At 32.1% G+C, this 14606-nt stretch overlaps 3 protein-coding genes across 4 annotated transcripts; 2 read left to right on the top strand and 1 right to left on the bottom strand.

Moving 5' to 3' along the window:
- The first annotated feature begins 451 nt into the window (after nt 1–451).
- Nucleotides 452–2446, top strand: LOC124912460. 2 transcript variants are annotated; one of them, XM_047453087.1, is made up of 5 exons: nt 452–642; nt 1533–1636; nt 1724–1876; nt 2001–2074; nt 2163–2446. In XM_047453087.1, exons 2-5 carry the CDS (start codon nt 1592–1594, stop codon nt 2299–2301), a joined length of 411 nt encoding a protein of 136 aa, XP_047309043.1. In that variant the 5' UTR covers nt 452–642; nt 1533–1591; the 3' UTR covers nt 2302–2446. The 2 variants fall into 2 exon arrangements, with proteins under 2 accessions (XP_047309043.1, XP_047309042.1); XM_047453086.1 differs by having other exon boundaries at nt 452–825.
- A 2487-nt stretch (nt 2447–4933) lies between these two features.
- On the top strand, nt 4934–7090 carry LOC124911931 (transcription initiation factor TFIID subunit 11). The gene is made up of 5 exons (XM_047452469.1): nt 4934–5062; nt 5810–6146; nt 6301–6388; nt 6474–6573; nt 6699–7090. The coding sequence occupies exons 2-5, from the start codon at nt 5815–5817 to the stop codon at nt 6824–6826; spliced, it is 648 nt and encodes a 215-aa protein (XP_047308425.1). The 5' UTR covers nt 4934–5062; nt 5810–5814; the 3' UTR covers nt 6827–7090.
- A 602-nt stretch (nt 7091–7692) lies between these two features.
- LOC124912616 (actin-related protein 2/3 complex subunit 2A-like) lies at nt 7693–13276 on the bottom strand. The gene is made up of 11 exons (XM_047453259.1): nt 13050–13276; nt 12287–12353; nt 11527–11734; nt 10777–10946; nt 9987–10064; nt 9480–9612; nt 9306–9397; nt 8627–8683; nt 8408–8482; nt 8200–8324; nt 7693–7977 (listed from the first exon to the last, which is right to left on the bottom strand). The coding sequence occupies exons 1-10, from the start codon at nt 13109–13111 to the stop codon at nt 8292–8294; spliced, it is 975 nt and encodes a 324-aa protein (XP_047309215.1). The 5' UTR covers nt 13112–13276; the 3' UTR covers nt 7693–7977; nt 8200–8291.
- Nucleotides 13277–14606: the final 1330 nt, after the last annotated feature.

Below are 14606 nucleotides of genomic sequence, written 5' to 3'. Positions count from 1 at the left end.
CGTACTTGAATGCAAAATAAATCAAGCTTTATGTATACATGCCGTATGAGTCACTTACTTACTTACTTTGTGTTCTCTAATCAATTTGTTATCTCCTCAATTCACATCTACTTACCATTCTTTCTTGGATACAAACAATACTGATATCTTCTTTTTAGGTTCATTTTCCTGGATACTATTTAATTAAACCTTACTTTGCTCTTTTATTCACTTTTTCTAGGGATTTATTTAATCTTTATTAAAATTATAAAAACACCACTTAAAACAACCTCAAAAACATTTTATTAATGAATTAATTAATCAAATTAATTTTATCATTTCAAAAAAATATTTACATGATTGTAATATCTCTATGTTTATATGAACGCTTTTCATTGAATATATATATAATATAAAATGTTTAAATATATATATAATATAAAATGTTTAAATATATATATAAAAAAAAATGAATAAATCGAAGCGGGGCGGGAATTGGTTTTGGTTTGTTCAGATTGTGAAGCAGGCAGGCAGGCAGGCAGGCAGGCAGGCAGGCAGCGTTTAGTTGTTTCTTTCTTGTATCGCCGAGCCGAAAATGGTGTAGGAGGATCTCCATCGTCTCCAAAGTCCAAACCGTTCTTAGGTCTATTCTATCGCCTGCAGGTCTCTCTCTCTTCCTCTTCCTCTACCGCTAGAATTATTGCATTCCTGTAAGAGTAGTCTTCGTGCGTTCTATTAACGATCTGAGGAACACCTTACAAGTTCAGCTGCTTCTGCTTCTGAAACTAAACGAAATTAAACTTTCAGTTTAGTGATTATACTCTACACTCTGACACTTGTGTTAAGGTATCGGGATCATTTTCCTAGTTTATTATCATTCTCCTCCTTCCTTGCATATTTCATCTCCAGAAAGAAACCTCACGACATGTATTTGATTGTATGTTCTTAGTTTGCATTGGAAATATTGATACACGAGCTTAAGACGAAAACGTTTGTATTGAGATTGTATATATATATATATATACGATGATTGCTATCTGCTGTGATTAATAATCCTAAATCACAGTTATGAGAATTCTGTTTATTCAATCCTTGTTGCTGTATATATTATGCTCAATCTTTTTGTAAACTTTTTGGTTTCCTTTTATATTTGTTTGCTGATTTAATTGAATCTAGCTAGTAATAATATATAAAAGCACTGAAATAGAAACAGATCATGTAACTTTGTTTGAATCTCTTCTTCTAGTTTGTTTATTCAGCACTACTCTAATGTTAAATATTAAGGAATTTGGAATGTAATTAACTATTGCGACGAGGAAGCCTCTATTTTCAGTAGTAGCAGCCTTTCGTTTTGGTATTCACTATTTAGTATAGTATAACAGTTCTATCGACACTCCTTCATGATCAGGTTTAGTTCTTTTGAGAAACACAATTTGGCCTTTCTAACAAGTTCCTCTTCATACACACACATTGAAGAGGTATATATATATATATATATATATATATATATATATATATATATATATATATTTCAAAGACTATTTTATTGTCAGGAGGAGAACTACCGTGAAATCTTCTTCACAATTTCTTCCAGATTGAGCAATCCTGTCAAATGGAAACTGGAGATGTGAGGAAGCGCTTGAAACTAACAGTACAGGTACATTTGTTCTTTCAAACAAATCCATTTGTTCAATCCTTTCAAAATTTTGACTATAGTTTTTATTTGCATAAATAAATGTTCCAGGATGAAAATACAGAAGAAGTGGTGGCTGGAGACAAGGCAGTTGTTGTTGTTGAAGAAGAAGAAGAAGAAAGTGAAGTAACTACTATGGCTTCTGAGCAGATGGAAAATGATATTTCCAACATTCTTGAAAAGATAAATCAATTCACTCAGATGGTATCCATGCTCAACTACATACAGAAAAATGACAAAATCTCAATCAACTCAACTATTATATAGGTCTTGTTTTGAGAATCCCATGTTATGTTGCTAGAATTGAATGGTGGTTAACATTTGTCAGGTATCTGAACTGCTGGAATCAGGGAAGTCATTCTTCAAGGAACTGAGCAATGAATTTGAAGAACGTGTGATCCTGTGAGTAGTAGTAAAATACAATCCCGTGAGTAGTAAGTAGTAAAGTCATTCAGTTACATCAAACTTATTATTTCCTTGCTATTCACAGAGTACACAAGGAGCAAATTGACAAATGGCAGGAAGATATCAAAGAACTCCGCATGTTGGATGCTTCCAATGAAGATACCAATGCTGTTCTGTACAATGCCCAAAATCTATTCCAGAATGTTCAAAATGAGACAATCTAGGTTTGTTCGTTTTTGTCCAGCAACTAGAGTTCATCATCTATCTGTTTGATTGATTCATGTTGGGATGAGCATTTGCTAGCATGTAGCTGCTGGCCATTAGAGATAGTATCTAGATTTTGTATTAAAAAGAAAAAAATTGTTAGTTTGTTATGGAAAGAAGAAGAAGAAGACGGATATTCTATTATATTCTATTATTATATAACGCAAAACTCGTTCTCATCCATCTCTCTTATATGGGTGGCAGCTCTATCATATATATATATATATGTGTCTTCTTTTGTTTATGTTTCTCTTCTCTCTCATATTTGTAATTTACTAAACGCATTTTACGTTTTACTTTCAATGAAAAGTTGACATTTTTCAAAAAAATTCAAAAATATATGTATTTTCTTAGTTCTCGACTACTGCTTCATTGTTAAACCTTGAATCTGTTTTTGTCAACCTCCTATATTCCACATTATTAAGACATGGGATGGATGATTGTAGCGCGTGTGTATGGTTAAAACATAATGGTGAAGTAAGTATGTAGGTTCATCAAATTGCAAATTTAACATCTGTTTTACATTTATTTCTTCCTAATCCAGGGGAGCCTTTCTTCTCAAAATTGACAGCTTCATTTGTTTTCTTACACATTTAAAATAATACAACATACCATTTGTATAGATTTTAAATTTCAATAAATAAGTGAGGAAGACTTTGACATTGAATATTTCTAATGTTTTGAATAGTAAGTAATAATATGTATCATATCCTACAAAAGTTAAAGGGGACAATAGTGAATTTCTTTCTTCCTTGGTTTAATAACTTACACTTCCAAACTCTCTCTTCTTCAATTAATTTATTAATTAAACATTAAAATAATTTTATTTATTTTTTAAAATAAATATTTTTTATTAATTATTAATATCTTATATATTTTTACTAATAACTTCACTTTTCATAATATAATAGTTACACATAGAAAAATTATTGAATTCTTGTATCACAAATGCACAATCCGTTTGTTGGTTCGAGAATTTACTCGACCTCAAAATTTAAAGCGACTAAATAAAAAGTTAGGTAATTAGAAAAAAAATAAAAAGTCAAAAATTATTCCATTTAGTGAGATAAAATAAAATTTATTTTGAATTCATTAAAAAAAAGTAGTATAATAAATGTTATGAAATTGAGACAGGAAATCAGATTCCAAATTTATTAAAATCAGTAACTATACAATAAAATTGCCAGTAATAAATTATGAATAGAATATTGAAATACTAGATTCCACATTGCTTTATTATTAAAGCAATTAGAGTTATTATCAATTGTTTATCGTGCTTTGAATGCACATTGTTTTGTGTCTAGTAAATAACATACAATGTTGTGCCTTAAATAATATTATAAGCATTATCATACCTAAAGCCTAATTTTGGAAGTTTTTGGAGACTGTAATTGTCAAAGGAAGGAGATAATTATAAAATTATTTATTTTCTTGCTAAATATTTTTGAAAAAAATAAATAAAGATTAATCGATGTATGTACAGGAATCTGGAGAAAGAGAAGAAAGAACTTGAAGTTGACTTTAAGTTTTATTAGGTGAATAATTGTTAATTTGTCCTAAATTATAATTAAATTGTCAAATAACTCCACAATTTGCTTAATATTTGACTTTATATTTTTACCAAATTATTTTTGAAATACATATCAAATAACTTTAAAAGTTAAAAGGTCAATTAAATTAAATTACTGGACTTTTAAGACTTTTTATTATTAATTTTCAATTTTCTTAATTTATACTTATTTTTAAAATAAACACAAAATGAAATATATAAAAAATATATCTATGAAAATCATGTTTTACACTGTATTGTTTGAAACAACTTTTCTTTAATTTCCAAGTTTATAGAACTCAGATTAAATATTATTAATTCTAAGTTAAAAAAATCAAACTTATTTTAATTTATATACCTAAATATATTTAAATTTGAGACACAATAAATTATATAAGTTATATATATATATAATTTTAGATGATTTATATAATTGAAAAAAAAATTAATAAAAAAATAATTGAAAATCTAACTAATAAAAATAAAAGAATTATTTAATAATTAATATATTGTTTTTTAATTGAATTGTAATGAACTCTGAAGTTATGGGTTATTTATAATTTATTAAAATATTATTTAAAATTTAAATAATTTAGAAATATAATGTTTTTTTTATTAGGATGGTAATATTTATTCATATTATAAATTAGAAAAATAAAAAAAATTATTATAAAAAATTTATAATAGGGAAAAGAGAATAAATATGTGTGGTGATATGTATTTAAGAGAATTTATATATTTAAAAAAGAGAGATAAAATTGTTAATACATCTATTAATTTTATTTTATAAAAAATAAATATTAAAAGACTAAATAAATCAATTTTAAATAAATAATACGTTTTACATAAAATTTTAAGGGTGATATATTTTTTATTTTATTTTAAATATATATATATATATATATATATATATATATATATATATATATATATATATATATATATATATATATATATATATATATATATAATTTGATTACAATTCAAAATATAATAATATAAATAACCCTACACAAGATACTTGTTAATTCTTCCCCATTGTTTCTTTATTTCTTCGTATAATAGAGCTGTTCTTTCTTCTTCGTTGAGATTCTTCAGACTCTTGGTTTCACTTTTTCATATAATTCCTTCCAAGTTTCTCAACACATTACAGCATCCATCCGATTTCAAGAGTAAATCAAATCTCCCTTCTTCCTCTACCAGTACAATCTCTCTCTCTCTCTCTCTCTCTCTCTCTCTATATATATATATATATATATATATATATAGGTTTTCTTGTGTGTTGTAGAAACTTTCTCAACACTTACTTCCCATTTCACATTGAGAACAAGATTTCATCTTTCCTGTATAATCAAGTGTTTTTTAAGGTTTGAGAGTTCCATGTCCCTAAATCCATAAATTTCTGTTTTTTCTAGTATAGTTGAGCTCAATGTAGATTCAATTGTTGTATTCGATCCACCCCAATCATTGAACTTGATTTATACTGAAATATATTTACAGATTTGTCTAAGCCTCTCTCTAAGGGGATCTTTGATGCAAGATCAGAAACCAGAAACACTTGCCTTCAACTCATTTGATAGGTTTAGGAACCAATTTCATGTACTTACTCTATAAAATTTTGTGATTGTATGTATAGCTAGCTACTTACCTTTCCCTAACTTCTCCTCTCCTGCTTTTGTTTCTTTTCATAAAAAAATTTAAGAGGTGATGTATTATTGGTCTATTGACATTACTTATTTAATACTTTTGAGTATGTTTCTTTGGTTTTGCACTATGTTTTTGTTCTCCTTCCCCTTAATTGCACAATTTGGAAACTTCTCTTCTGTCATTTGTATAAAAATACATGTTATATTTGTGAAGCCTAGCTAGCTAGTTTGACATTATTGTGTTGAGAAGATTATTGATGAATTACTGGGCAGCCTCTATGAAGCAGTCAAAGGATCCTTTTGAAGTTGCATTTGAGGAGGAGGATGAAGAAGAAGAGGAGGATTCACCTCCCACTTCCCCCATTGGACCTAATGCCATTGAACCCGAGACAGCCTATTCGAAACAGCAAATCAATTCTAATGTCCAAAAGGATGAAGCTGACCGTCCTCCCAAGTTATTAAAATCCCAGGCTGGATCAATATCTAAAGGTGTTGCTGTCCAAACTAGTAAGCCCAAAGATGAAGACGAGGAAGAAGAGGAGGAGAACTTGGATGTTGAGCTGGGGAAGTTTCCAACTACTGGCGACCCTGATAAAATGGAAAAGATGCAGTAAGTTCTTATTCAGTTGTCATTCCTGATAGTCATATACCGTTATGATTGTTGTTTCCTTATTCCCCAATTTCTATTACCACTTTCATCACCTGCTGGATTGATATTGTTTAATTTTTTATTGCTGCTCCTTTAATATTACCGCTTTTCTCAGGGTAATATTGTCACAATTCACAGAGGAGCAAATGAGTAGGTATGAATCATTTAGAAGATCAGGTTTTCAGAAAGCTAATATGAAAAGGGTATGTTTGTATACATCTTGAAATAATAAGAACGAAAACATTGTAATAATATATCTGATAAGAAGTATTTATGGCGCAAATGTAGTTGTTGACTAGCATCACTGGAAGTCAAAAGATTTCTATACCGATGACTATTGTGGTGTCGGGAATTGCAAAAATATTTGTGGGAGAGCTAGTTGAAACTGGTATATTAACTAACTTCTCCAACAACATTTTGAGATTAAGCATGAATTCATGAAAGCAGCAGAAAGGAGCTGCAAATGTTGACCTGATAATAATTTGAAGGTTAACCTTTCATTAATCCTTGCAGCAAGAGTTGTGATGACAGAGAGAAAGGAGAGTGGCCCAATTAGACCTTGCCACATTAGGGAAGCACATAGAAGATTGAAACTGGAAGGCAAGGTGCCAAAAAGATCAATCCCAAGACTGTTTAGGTAGTTCTCTCTTTGTTTGTTTGTTTGTGTTTTGGAAGGACTGAATAACTCAAACAAAACAAAGGTTCTTCTCACTTCATTGTTATTTTGCGGCTTTTAGTCATATGCTTTGGTTGCTGTATCTTACCAACCAGTAGTAACACAAAATTCCCTTGATTATAACTTTTATGTTTTGAGCATTTGTGTTACTTATAATTTTTTATTCTGAATGTAACTCTTGTAGCTGATTGCAAATGATTGTGAAAGTTAGTTGTCTTGCCTTAACCAGGATTCCAGATTCAGCCTGGTTTCTCACCTTCTATTGGCTATGACACTATTATCATTTAGGACTTACTATGGATTCCCATTGCCTTTATCTCATGTATGTTGTACTCAATGAGGCTAAATGACAAAGGGTTTTTCTCTTCATTTTTTTCTTATAAGGGACTTGCAAATGATGGGGACTTCATGTTTGATTTTATTTTTGTACATTGAACATTTGTAAACAATGAGCCCATTTGATAATGTTTTTGGTTTTATCCAGAAGTTGTTTATTTTTTGTTATTTTTTGTTATTTTTATTTAAAATATATATTTATTTGGTATACAATAGTTGTTTGTTGGGATCACAATCTCAGTAACAAAATAGATTGATGGGTCAAGGCAATTAAAAATCCAACCATTTTGGATGAATCATGATTTTGTTACAAGTGAAAGTCTAGTTTGATCACTGCACAGTTTGTAACTTTTTAAGTGTCTGAAAAATGAGTTGGATTAGGTTATATAAGTTGTGATGTTAATCCAACTAATGGAACATTTACCAATTTAAAAGGAAGATGAATATATTTATTCATGAAGAGAGAAATCTGCTTAGAATAATTCATTGATGTTATTACACCATCATTAATCTTCATGGCATTTGAATGGCAACAATTTTATACAAGTACCAGGTGGCGGCTACATTGTACCGGGAAAGAAAACACTGAATCTAATGTACTACCCAGTCTGCCCCAATAATCCTCAGGTTAAGAAGAAAAAAAACAACCACGGTTAAAGATGTTGAACATTAAACTTCTTTTGTTTTTCAAGTGGGTGTTCCGTCTGGTGAGTAGTGTGTTTCTTTCTGGTTGGAGAAGTTTCTCCACTGGCATCAACTTCCCAACTTAGTGGTGTCTGTCTGAGAGAGAGAACACACTTGGTAAATAAAATCGTGATCATTAAAACATTAAACAAACCTGTAGTAATAATAAATGTAATATTCTTTCTAATGGTAAATTAAATCGTGATGAGTGCTGTGTGATTGCTACTCAGCAGCTTCACATACATTATAATAAATGTAATATTCTTTCTAATGGACATGATCAACAACATGGAGCAAATGCAAGTATTTCCCAAGTACCTGTAGTAGTCCATGAAAATCTCCTCAAAACTTATGAGACCAAGTATGATAATGTCCTCCATTTACAACTTAACTTGGAATCCGACACTTCACTAATTCCTGCCACTCCTTGCTTCCTTTAGGGACTTCATAAACAAGCAATTAGTCCGCAAAATGCATCATTCTCAATGTTATTGTTACAAAGCATAGCATACTAGTGAAGACAAACCAGTCTTTTGAACGATTGGTTTTGTGTAGTAGTCTTCTTTGCCTTTTCATTATCTGGCTTTGCACGATCCAGGGCCTGCAAAGCCATAAAAAAGAATATGACATATTCTGAGGCTAAAATGGAATTAACTGAGCATAGGCCAGCCCAATGTAATCAAGCAGGTTGCAAAGACCCGTACTACACTACCAAACCCCCCCAAAAGAAGAAGATAGAAATTACCTCAATCAGTGATTCCACGCGACGTCTCATTCGAGTATGCATGAAACCTTCTGAACACTAAAGAATATATATTGTATTGCTTAATATATGAAGTCTATGATATTCATGTTTAAGCATTCGAAAACATTTACACTTTGGGAAAAATCAGACAACTTGACGAGTATTATCAGCTTGTGTGAAAAAAAAACATGCATAACTTAACTAAAATTTATCATCCAGTTAGAAAGTGTTGATATGAAAACAGAACCCATCAATTAGGAAAACCAAAGGCCAAATTTTGTCTGGTTAACCAAACTACAGAAGTAACAGAGAAAGATCCTATATGGCCACATTCATTTTTTAATATAATTCATAATAGACTAAAATAGCACAATAGAGGAAATATCAACCTAGGCCTATTCCAAAGCACACATTTGCCTTTCCAACAGCCATTTACTCAAAGTGGATGGGAGTTGTTTGCCGTCCAACAAAAACTCATATATGCGCATGTAGGAAGTTGTTTTATCATTCATTTATTTTCTAGAAGTATTGCCTATAAATTGTACTACCCTTGTAATAGTTTATCAAATAAAATATATGAAGGAGATACTCTTCCCTAGAAAAATCTAGGGTAAACAAGAGTAAGAAACGGTGGAACCAGCTTGGGAAATATAAGATTCCAGATGCCATGAAGTCTCACCTTAACATGGTAGCTGACATATGCATAAAATGTGGACAAGCTCCACACAGTTTTGTCAAGTTTCTTGCCTTCCACATGGCGCGGGAAGATGACTGTATTAACCAGACATATCATAAAATTCAAGATAATTGAATCGTTGATTATGTAATTTTATCTCTCTTTTTTTGGCATTACCAAAGGAAACAAATCCAGCATTAGCAGATAATTCTTCAACAGCCACTCCCTTCAATTCTGAAGGTGGGGAAGGACTCCATGAACATGGAGGAGCATTACTGAGTCCAGTAGCACGCCTAGCTTCCACAAATTCCTGATAGACTGCTAAAGTCAGAAGAAAGAAGAAAAACAGAGAGAAAGTAGAAAGAACAAACAAGAAGAGCAACCCACACATATTTTGTGCAGAGGGCATAAACAACTATGAATTGATTATACGCCTAATAAGGTATACCAGATGTGAAGAAGTTTATGCAAGAAAAAAAAAAATTCATGATCTACACTAGGAATATTGGATCCTAATACTAGAGTAAATGCTACCTGCTCTGACATGATGCGACAAGAACAAAAATGCACATCTAAAGACATTGAAGTTTTTGTTTTTCTTTGTCCCTAGAAAAATATCAAAGAAGAGTCCAACTAAGAAGTTCAACCAGCTCAATTGCATATAGTAATGTTAAGTAGTTTTACCTGTAGGAAAGAAGTAGCAACAATTGTATCAATAGAGTCCTTGAATCTCATAGGATACACTACTGTCACTTTGTCTGCCTGCCATAAATCAATATGGGATAATTAAAATACAATCAAGAACAATACTTAAGATATACAATTCTGTAGGGACCAAGAACATTATCCATGATATCAATACACTGGAGAACCAGCATGAACAAAAATGCACCAACTAAATTTTGCAACTTATATTAGAACAACAAATAAAAATAAAGGATAGCTAAAAAACCAAGCATGTTTAGCCTCTCATGTGAAAAGGCATGCATTTCCCACCCAAACTTTGACTAGATATATTCGACATATACAAGTGGCAAAATGTCGTACTTAGAAACAACAAGAGATTCAATCCTTTCTTTTGGATACTACAGACATGCAATTTGCAAAAGTCAAAAATCACATCATGTCTGTGTTTCTTTGTCCACTTAACAGGCTTGCTTCTATGTGTAGGATCTATTCTTTACTGAATACCCAACAATCCCTAGAAAATATAATGTTTGATGCAACATGATCATAAGTCATAACACTTCTTAATTAAACTCAGCCTTTTCCCAATTATATTGATATTGTTTATGTAAACCTATGTCCTTGTAGAGTTCACTTGTTCTTTGTTACTAACGTTATATGTGATGACATCCTTCTTATGTGCGCTATCTAAAATATGCAAGTACTTTCTACTTGGAGAAAATCCAAGAACAAAGATGATCTGAATTTCAACTGAAAAGAAATTAGTCGTTAAAAATGTAACTACCACCTGAGGAGCAAGGAAATAAGCTTCCATAGGCCGATGTACAAGTGCAACCAACCTCTCTGTATTTGGAGCAACAGTCCTTGAAGCAAGGGATATGAGAGTTTGTCTTAGTGGAGCACCCAAAACTACTTCCCTAACTGATGCAATCTTTAGCAAAAGACTATTCTTATATCCTGCAAGAATAAGGATAATAAGTGTTGTTCCCATTTTCATTCAAAAGAACACGCCTGAAGGGCATAAGAAACATAGCCTATGTAACACCAGATAACCTAAATAACGAAGGAAGGCCGAAGACAAACATCACAAATAAAACAATGAAGAAAATAAACAACGAACTGTAGACCTTCAATAACTGAACAAAATTGAGGTAAATGTCTATCCAACAGAAAGGAATACCTTAGTTATTCACAAGCATGATAAATGTAAAACTAACCAAGTGAATGATTTTGGAAAAAAAACAAGAAATTGTCTTCAATGGTATTTTTATATTAGAAGCCCTTTTCTTATGATAAAACCAACCCTAAAAGTAATCTCTGATACAACGAATGTTACTTTGTTACAGAAGAAACACTTTAGGAAAACATTTTGGGCTTCTGATGTGAGATTGCATGATTGGTATGGAAGAAAAGAGGACATGGTGTCCACAATCAAGCAGATGTGACTATAGCAACAGAAAACAAGGTATTGACATAGATGCTTAACCATCCTACATTACTTCAGTGAGAACAATGTGAGAAATAAAACTTGATGAACCTTCATCTGGTGGAAGTTTAGACAAATTCAGTTTCAGAGTGAGATTGAAACTGTCTCTTGGAGGATCAAGGATTTGTGCAACTACACCATATGCTGCTTTAATGGACTCTTTGGCTCCAAGTGGAAGTCCTCCAATAAAAACAGTGTCTGGAGGCGGCGCAGGCAATGATACAGACAATAACAGGAAATTTGGATTCTTCGCTGATCCCTGCATAAAATTATAATTAAATTTGTAGATTCTTTCACTATCAATTATATTTTTTAGACATCAAAACATATGCTTTAAGAGGAAACGGTCGAAAACAGATTTAAGCTTGCAGTTGATAGAACATCAAATTATTTATTTACATGATTTGAAAAGTATTCTTCACTTCACTTTTTACCCAAATGTGAAAAAAGAAAACAACAAGCATCTTTAAGGATTCTCTACTTAGTCGTCATACAAATATGTTCCTGATGAGAATTGAGAACACTTTGCAATGTTTACTCAGGGCAGACTCGACCGTACGAGTGACATGATAACACTAGGATACCATATAAAGGGAAGGGAAATGATGTCACTTAGTTTCACATTCATATTTAAACTGTTATTGATACTGATAGAGCCAAAAAATGACTTGCATGCCTTTATTTGGCTTATAGTCTTCATAAAATATGCAACTTGATCTATAGATAACAGGAAAAGATGCTGATCTATAGGAGACTTCCATATCTATGTTAAGTTACTCATCGTCTCAACAACAGAAATAGCTTTTTTTACCTGAATATGGTAGCGAATGTCATCAAACTCAATCCATTGGCAATCTAATTCAATTCCTTTCTCAAGACTGCACACACAAAAAGAAGAAGAAGAAGAAGAAGAAGAAGGCAGTATATCAACAAAATGGCATGGGTTCATCTCAAAGTGGTTGAGAATGATAAAGCGTCTAATAATTAGTAGATGTTCCTTTTTATTTGCCACTTGCTTGCAATCATGATCTCGTAACCTTTGCAATCCTCAACACCAAGATTAAAACAAGGGAAAAAAATGAAGGCTTAACGGAATCTGTCATTAAGTAATGTGGTTAATAAAAGGCAACTTAGGCAAGTCATTGACATAATTTAGATGAATGAATGTTAATAGAATTCTTCAATGGGTTATGTGGAGAGCATTTTGACCAACATAACAATAAACTAGAATAAAATGGAAAGAAATCCAAAATAATGAAAGCAATGCAATCTATCTAAAGGTGGGATGTGGATGCCATTTTGATCTACTACAAGACTGAACAGAAATAGAAGGGCAACTAATGCGGATAAAATCCAACTCTTGGCTAAAGATGTCAGAGGGCGATCATGATTCAGCAAGCCTATAGAAGTTAAAATAGGAATCATAATACAAGAATTTGGAGAATTGCCGTTGAAAGAGTCAGCTTTGGGCATTCCGATTAAACATCAAGAAAAGTGAGTTGAGTGAGCGGGTGATAGAGCACTGAAAATTGTGAAAGGGAAATATGCGATATATAGAGAGAATAAAGACTCACTTGTCGACACGAATGGTCAAGACCTGAAGAAGATATCTGGAGTGAGATTGCAGAAGTATCATTTATGTTTCACTGTCTGTACTGTAGTGTAGTGTAGTAAATAAAACGATGGAAGCTGAAAGCAGAGAAATTGGCCTTTGAGGTTTCTTGCAGTACGTTGTTACCTTTCAACAACCAACGAAGATCTGGAGAATAACAAGTCTGATTCCTTGTTGCCTTCTGTCAATGAATTCAATTGATACATTCAGAGAGGAAGAGGAAGAAGAAAATTCGGATTATAAAAATAAAATAAGGAGAGGTGTTAGATGAAATGACTATAATAATTGCCTTAATTGAATGTAATAAAAATGGTGCAAATGACACCTTTCTATTTTTTTTTTTTTTTTAAAGAACGCTGCATCGGGTCACGCGACGGAACTCTACCGTCGCAAAATACGACCGTGCAAGCGTTCCCTCCTCTCTATTATTAATAGACAATAAAAGTCCTAATAAAACTTAATAACTCACTCTCTCGAATCTAACCACATTGCCTCTCTCTCTCTTCTCGTTAGGGATGACAATGGGGCGGTTCGGGATGGGGAATGCATTTACCATTCTCGCACCGTTTTTATTTCGAGGATTTTTTTAATACCATCTCTTCCCCGTTCAGTTTTCTTCGGTTTCGGGAATCCCCGCGGGTCGCCGTTTTAATAAAATATTTTTTTAAAAAAATAAAAAATAATATTATATAAACAGATTTTAATTTAATATATATTATAATATATTGAAATTTTATATTATTATAAAGAAATAAATTACAACTCTTATAAAATATTGAACAAATAAATATATTGGTAATTTAATATATTTAATTATATTTTATAGTGTTCGGGGCATAATCAGGGTGAGATCGGGGCAGGTCAGGGAACACAAATACCATCCCCGCCCCATCCCCATTCGGTTTCGGAGAAAAACCGGTCCAAACGGGGCAATTCAGTTCGGTTTTTGCGGGGCGGTTTCAAATTATCATCTTTACTTCTCGCTCTTGTCTAAAATCCTAGTCTTTGTCGTTAGTTTTTCCTCTATGTCTCGTCGTGGAAGTCATCAGCTCTTTCCATTAAATATTTTTTCTTACCGTTAGTTGTTCTCTGTCTCGTCGTGGAAGCCTCTTGTCATCTATATTTTCCCCACCTCGCCTCCTCTTGTATTCTCGTCGTATTTTCCAATATCAAATCTCTTTTTGTTGTATATTCTCTCGCTGCCTAATATCAACATCAATGTATTCTCCCACCGATATCAACATCCCCTCTACCGTCCCCCCTTCCGACATTGTTCTATTCGATAGAAACATCGACACCACCGTTGTAACGATCCCGAACGCACGAAAGAGGAAGACTAACTGTGTTGACGACCAAAAGTTTGGAAGGTAAAATATCATTTGCGTGTTAGTAGTTATATTTCGTAATAAATAGTTATATTGAGCATAAAATGTAGTTATGAAACGTAATAAAATATATATGAAGTAGAATATGTAGTTGTATGAAGTTCATTAGACAGTTATATGGAGCTCATTATACA

The sequence above is a fragment of the Impatiens glandulifera genome, chromosome 8 (assembly GCF_907164915.1).
Source record: "Impatiens glandulifera chromosome 8, dImpGla2.1, whole genome shotgun sequence".
Lineage (NCBI taxonomy): Eukaryota > Viridiplantae > Streptophyta > Magnoliopsida > Ericales > Balsaminaceae > Impatiens > Impatiens glandulifera.
Note: the sequence above shows the minus strand (reverse complement) of the source record. Positions and strands in the feature narration are given on the sequence as shown.

What these genes read in the sequence shown, in the direction of transcription:
- LOC124912460 (XM_047453087.1), top strand. Translation starts at nt 1,592, where the DNA reads ATGGAAACTGGAGATGTGAGGAAGCGCTTGAAACTAACAGTACAG. An exon ending in TAAATCAATTCACTCAGATG is followed by an intron (nt 1,877 to 2,000) that starts GTATCCATGCTC and finishes AACATTTGTCAG; the next exon opens with GTATCTGAACTGCTGGAATC. An exon ending in TTTGAAGAACGTGTGATCCT is followed by an intron (nt 2,075 to 2,162) that starts GTGAGTAGTAGT and finishes TGCTATTCACAG; the next exon opens with AGTACACAAGGAGCAAATTG.
- LOC124911931 (XM_047452469.1), top strand. Translation starts at nt 5,815, where the DNA reads ATGAAGCAGTCAAAGGATCCTTTTGAAGTTGCATTTGAGGAGGAGGAT. An exon ending in GATAAAATGGAAAAGATGCA is followed by an intron (nt 6,147 to 6,300) that starts GTAAGTTCTTAT and finishes CGCTTTTCTCAG; the next exon opens with GGTAATATTGTCACAATTCA. An exon ending in AGAAAGCTAATATGAAAAGG is followed by an intron (nt 6,389 to 6,473) that starts GTATGTTTGTAT and finishes GCGCAAATGTAG; the next exon opens with TTGTTGACTAGCATCACTGG.
- LOC124912616 (XM_047453259.1), bottom strand. Translation starts at nt 13,111, where the DNA reads ATGATACTTCTGCAATCTCACTCCAGATATCTTCTTCAGGTCTTGACC. An exon ending in TTGACCATTCGTGTCGACAA is followed by an intron (nt 12,354 to 13,049) that starts GTGAGTCTTTAT and finishes TTGTGTGTGCAG; the next exon opens with TCTTGAGAAAGGAATTGAAT. An exon ending in ACATTCGCTACCATATTCAG is followed by an intron (nt 11,735 to 12,286) that starts GTAAAAAAAGCT and finishes AATTTTATGCAG; the next exon opens with GGATCAGCGAAGAATCCAAA.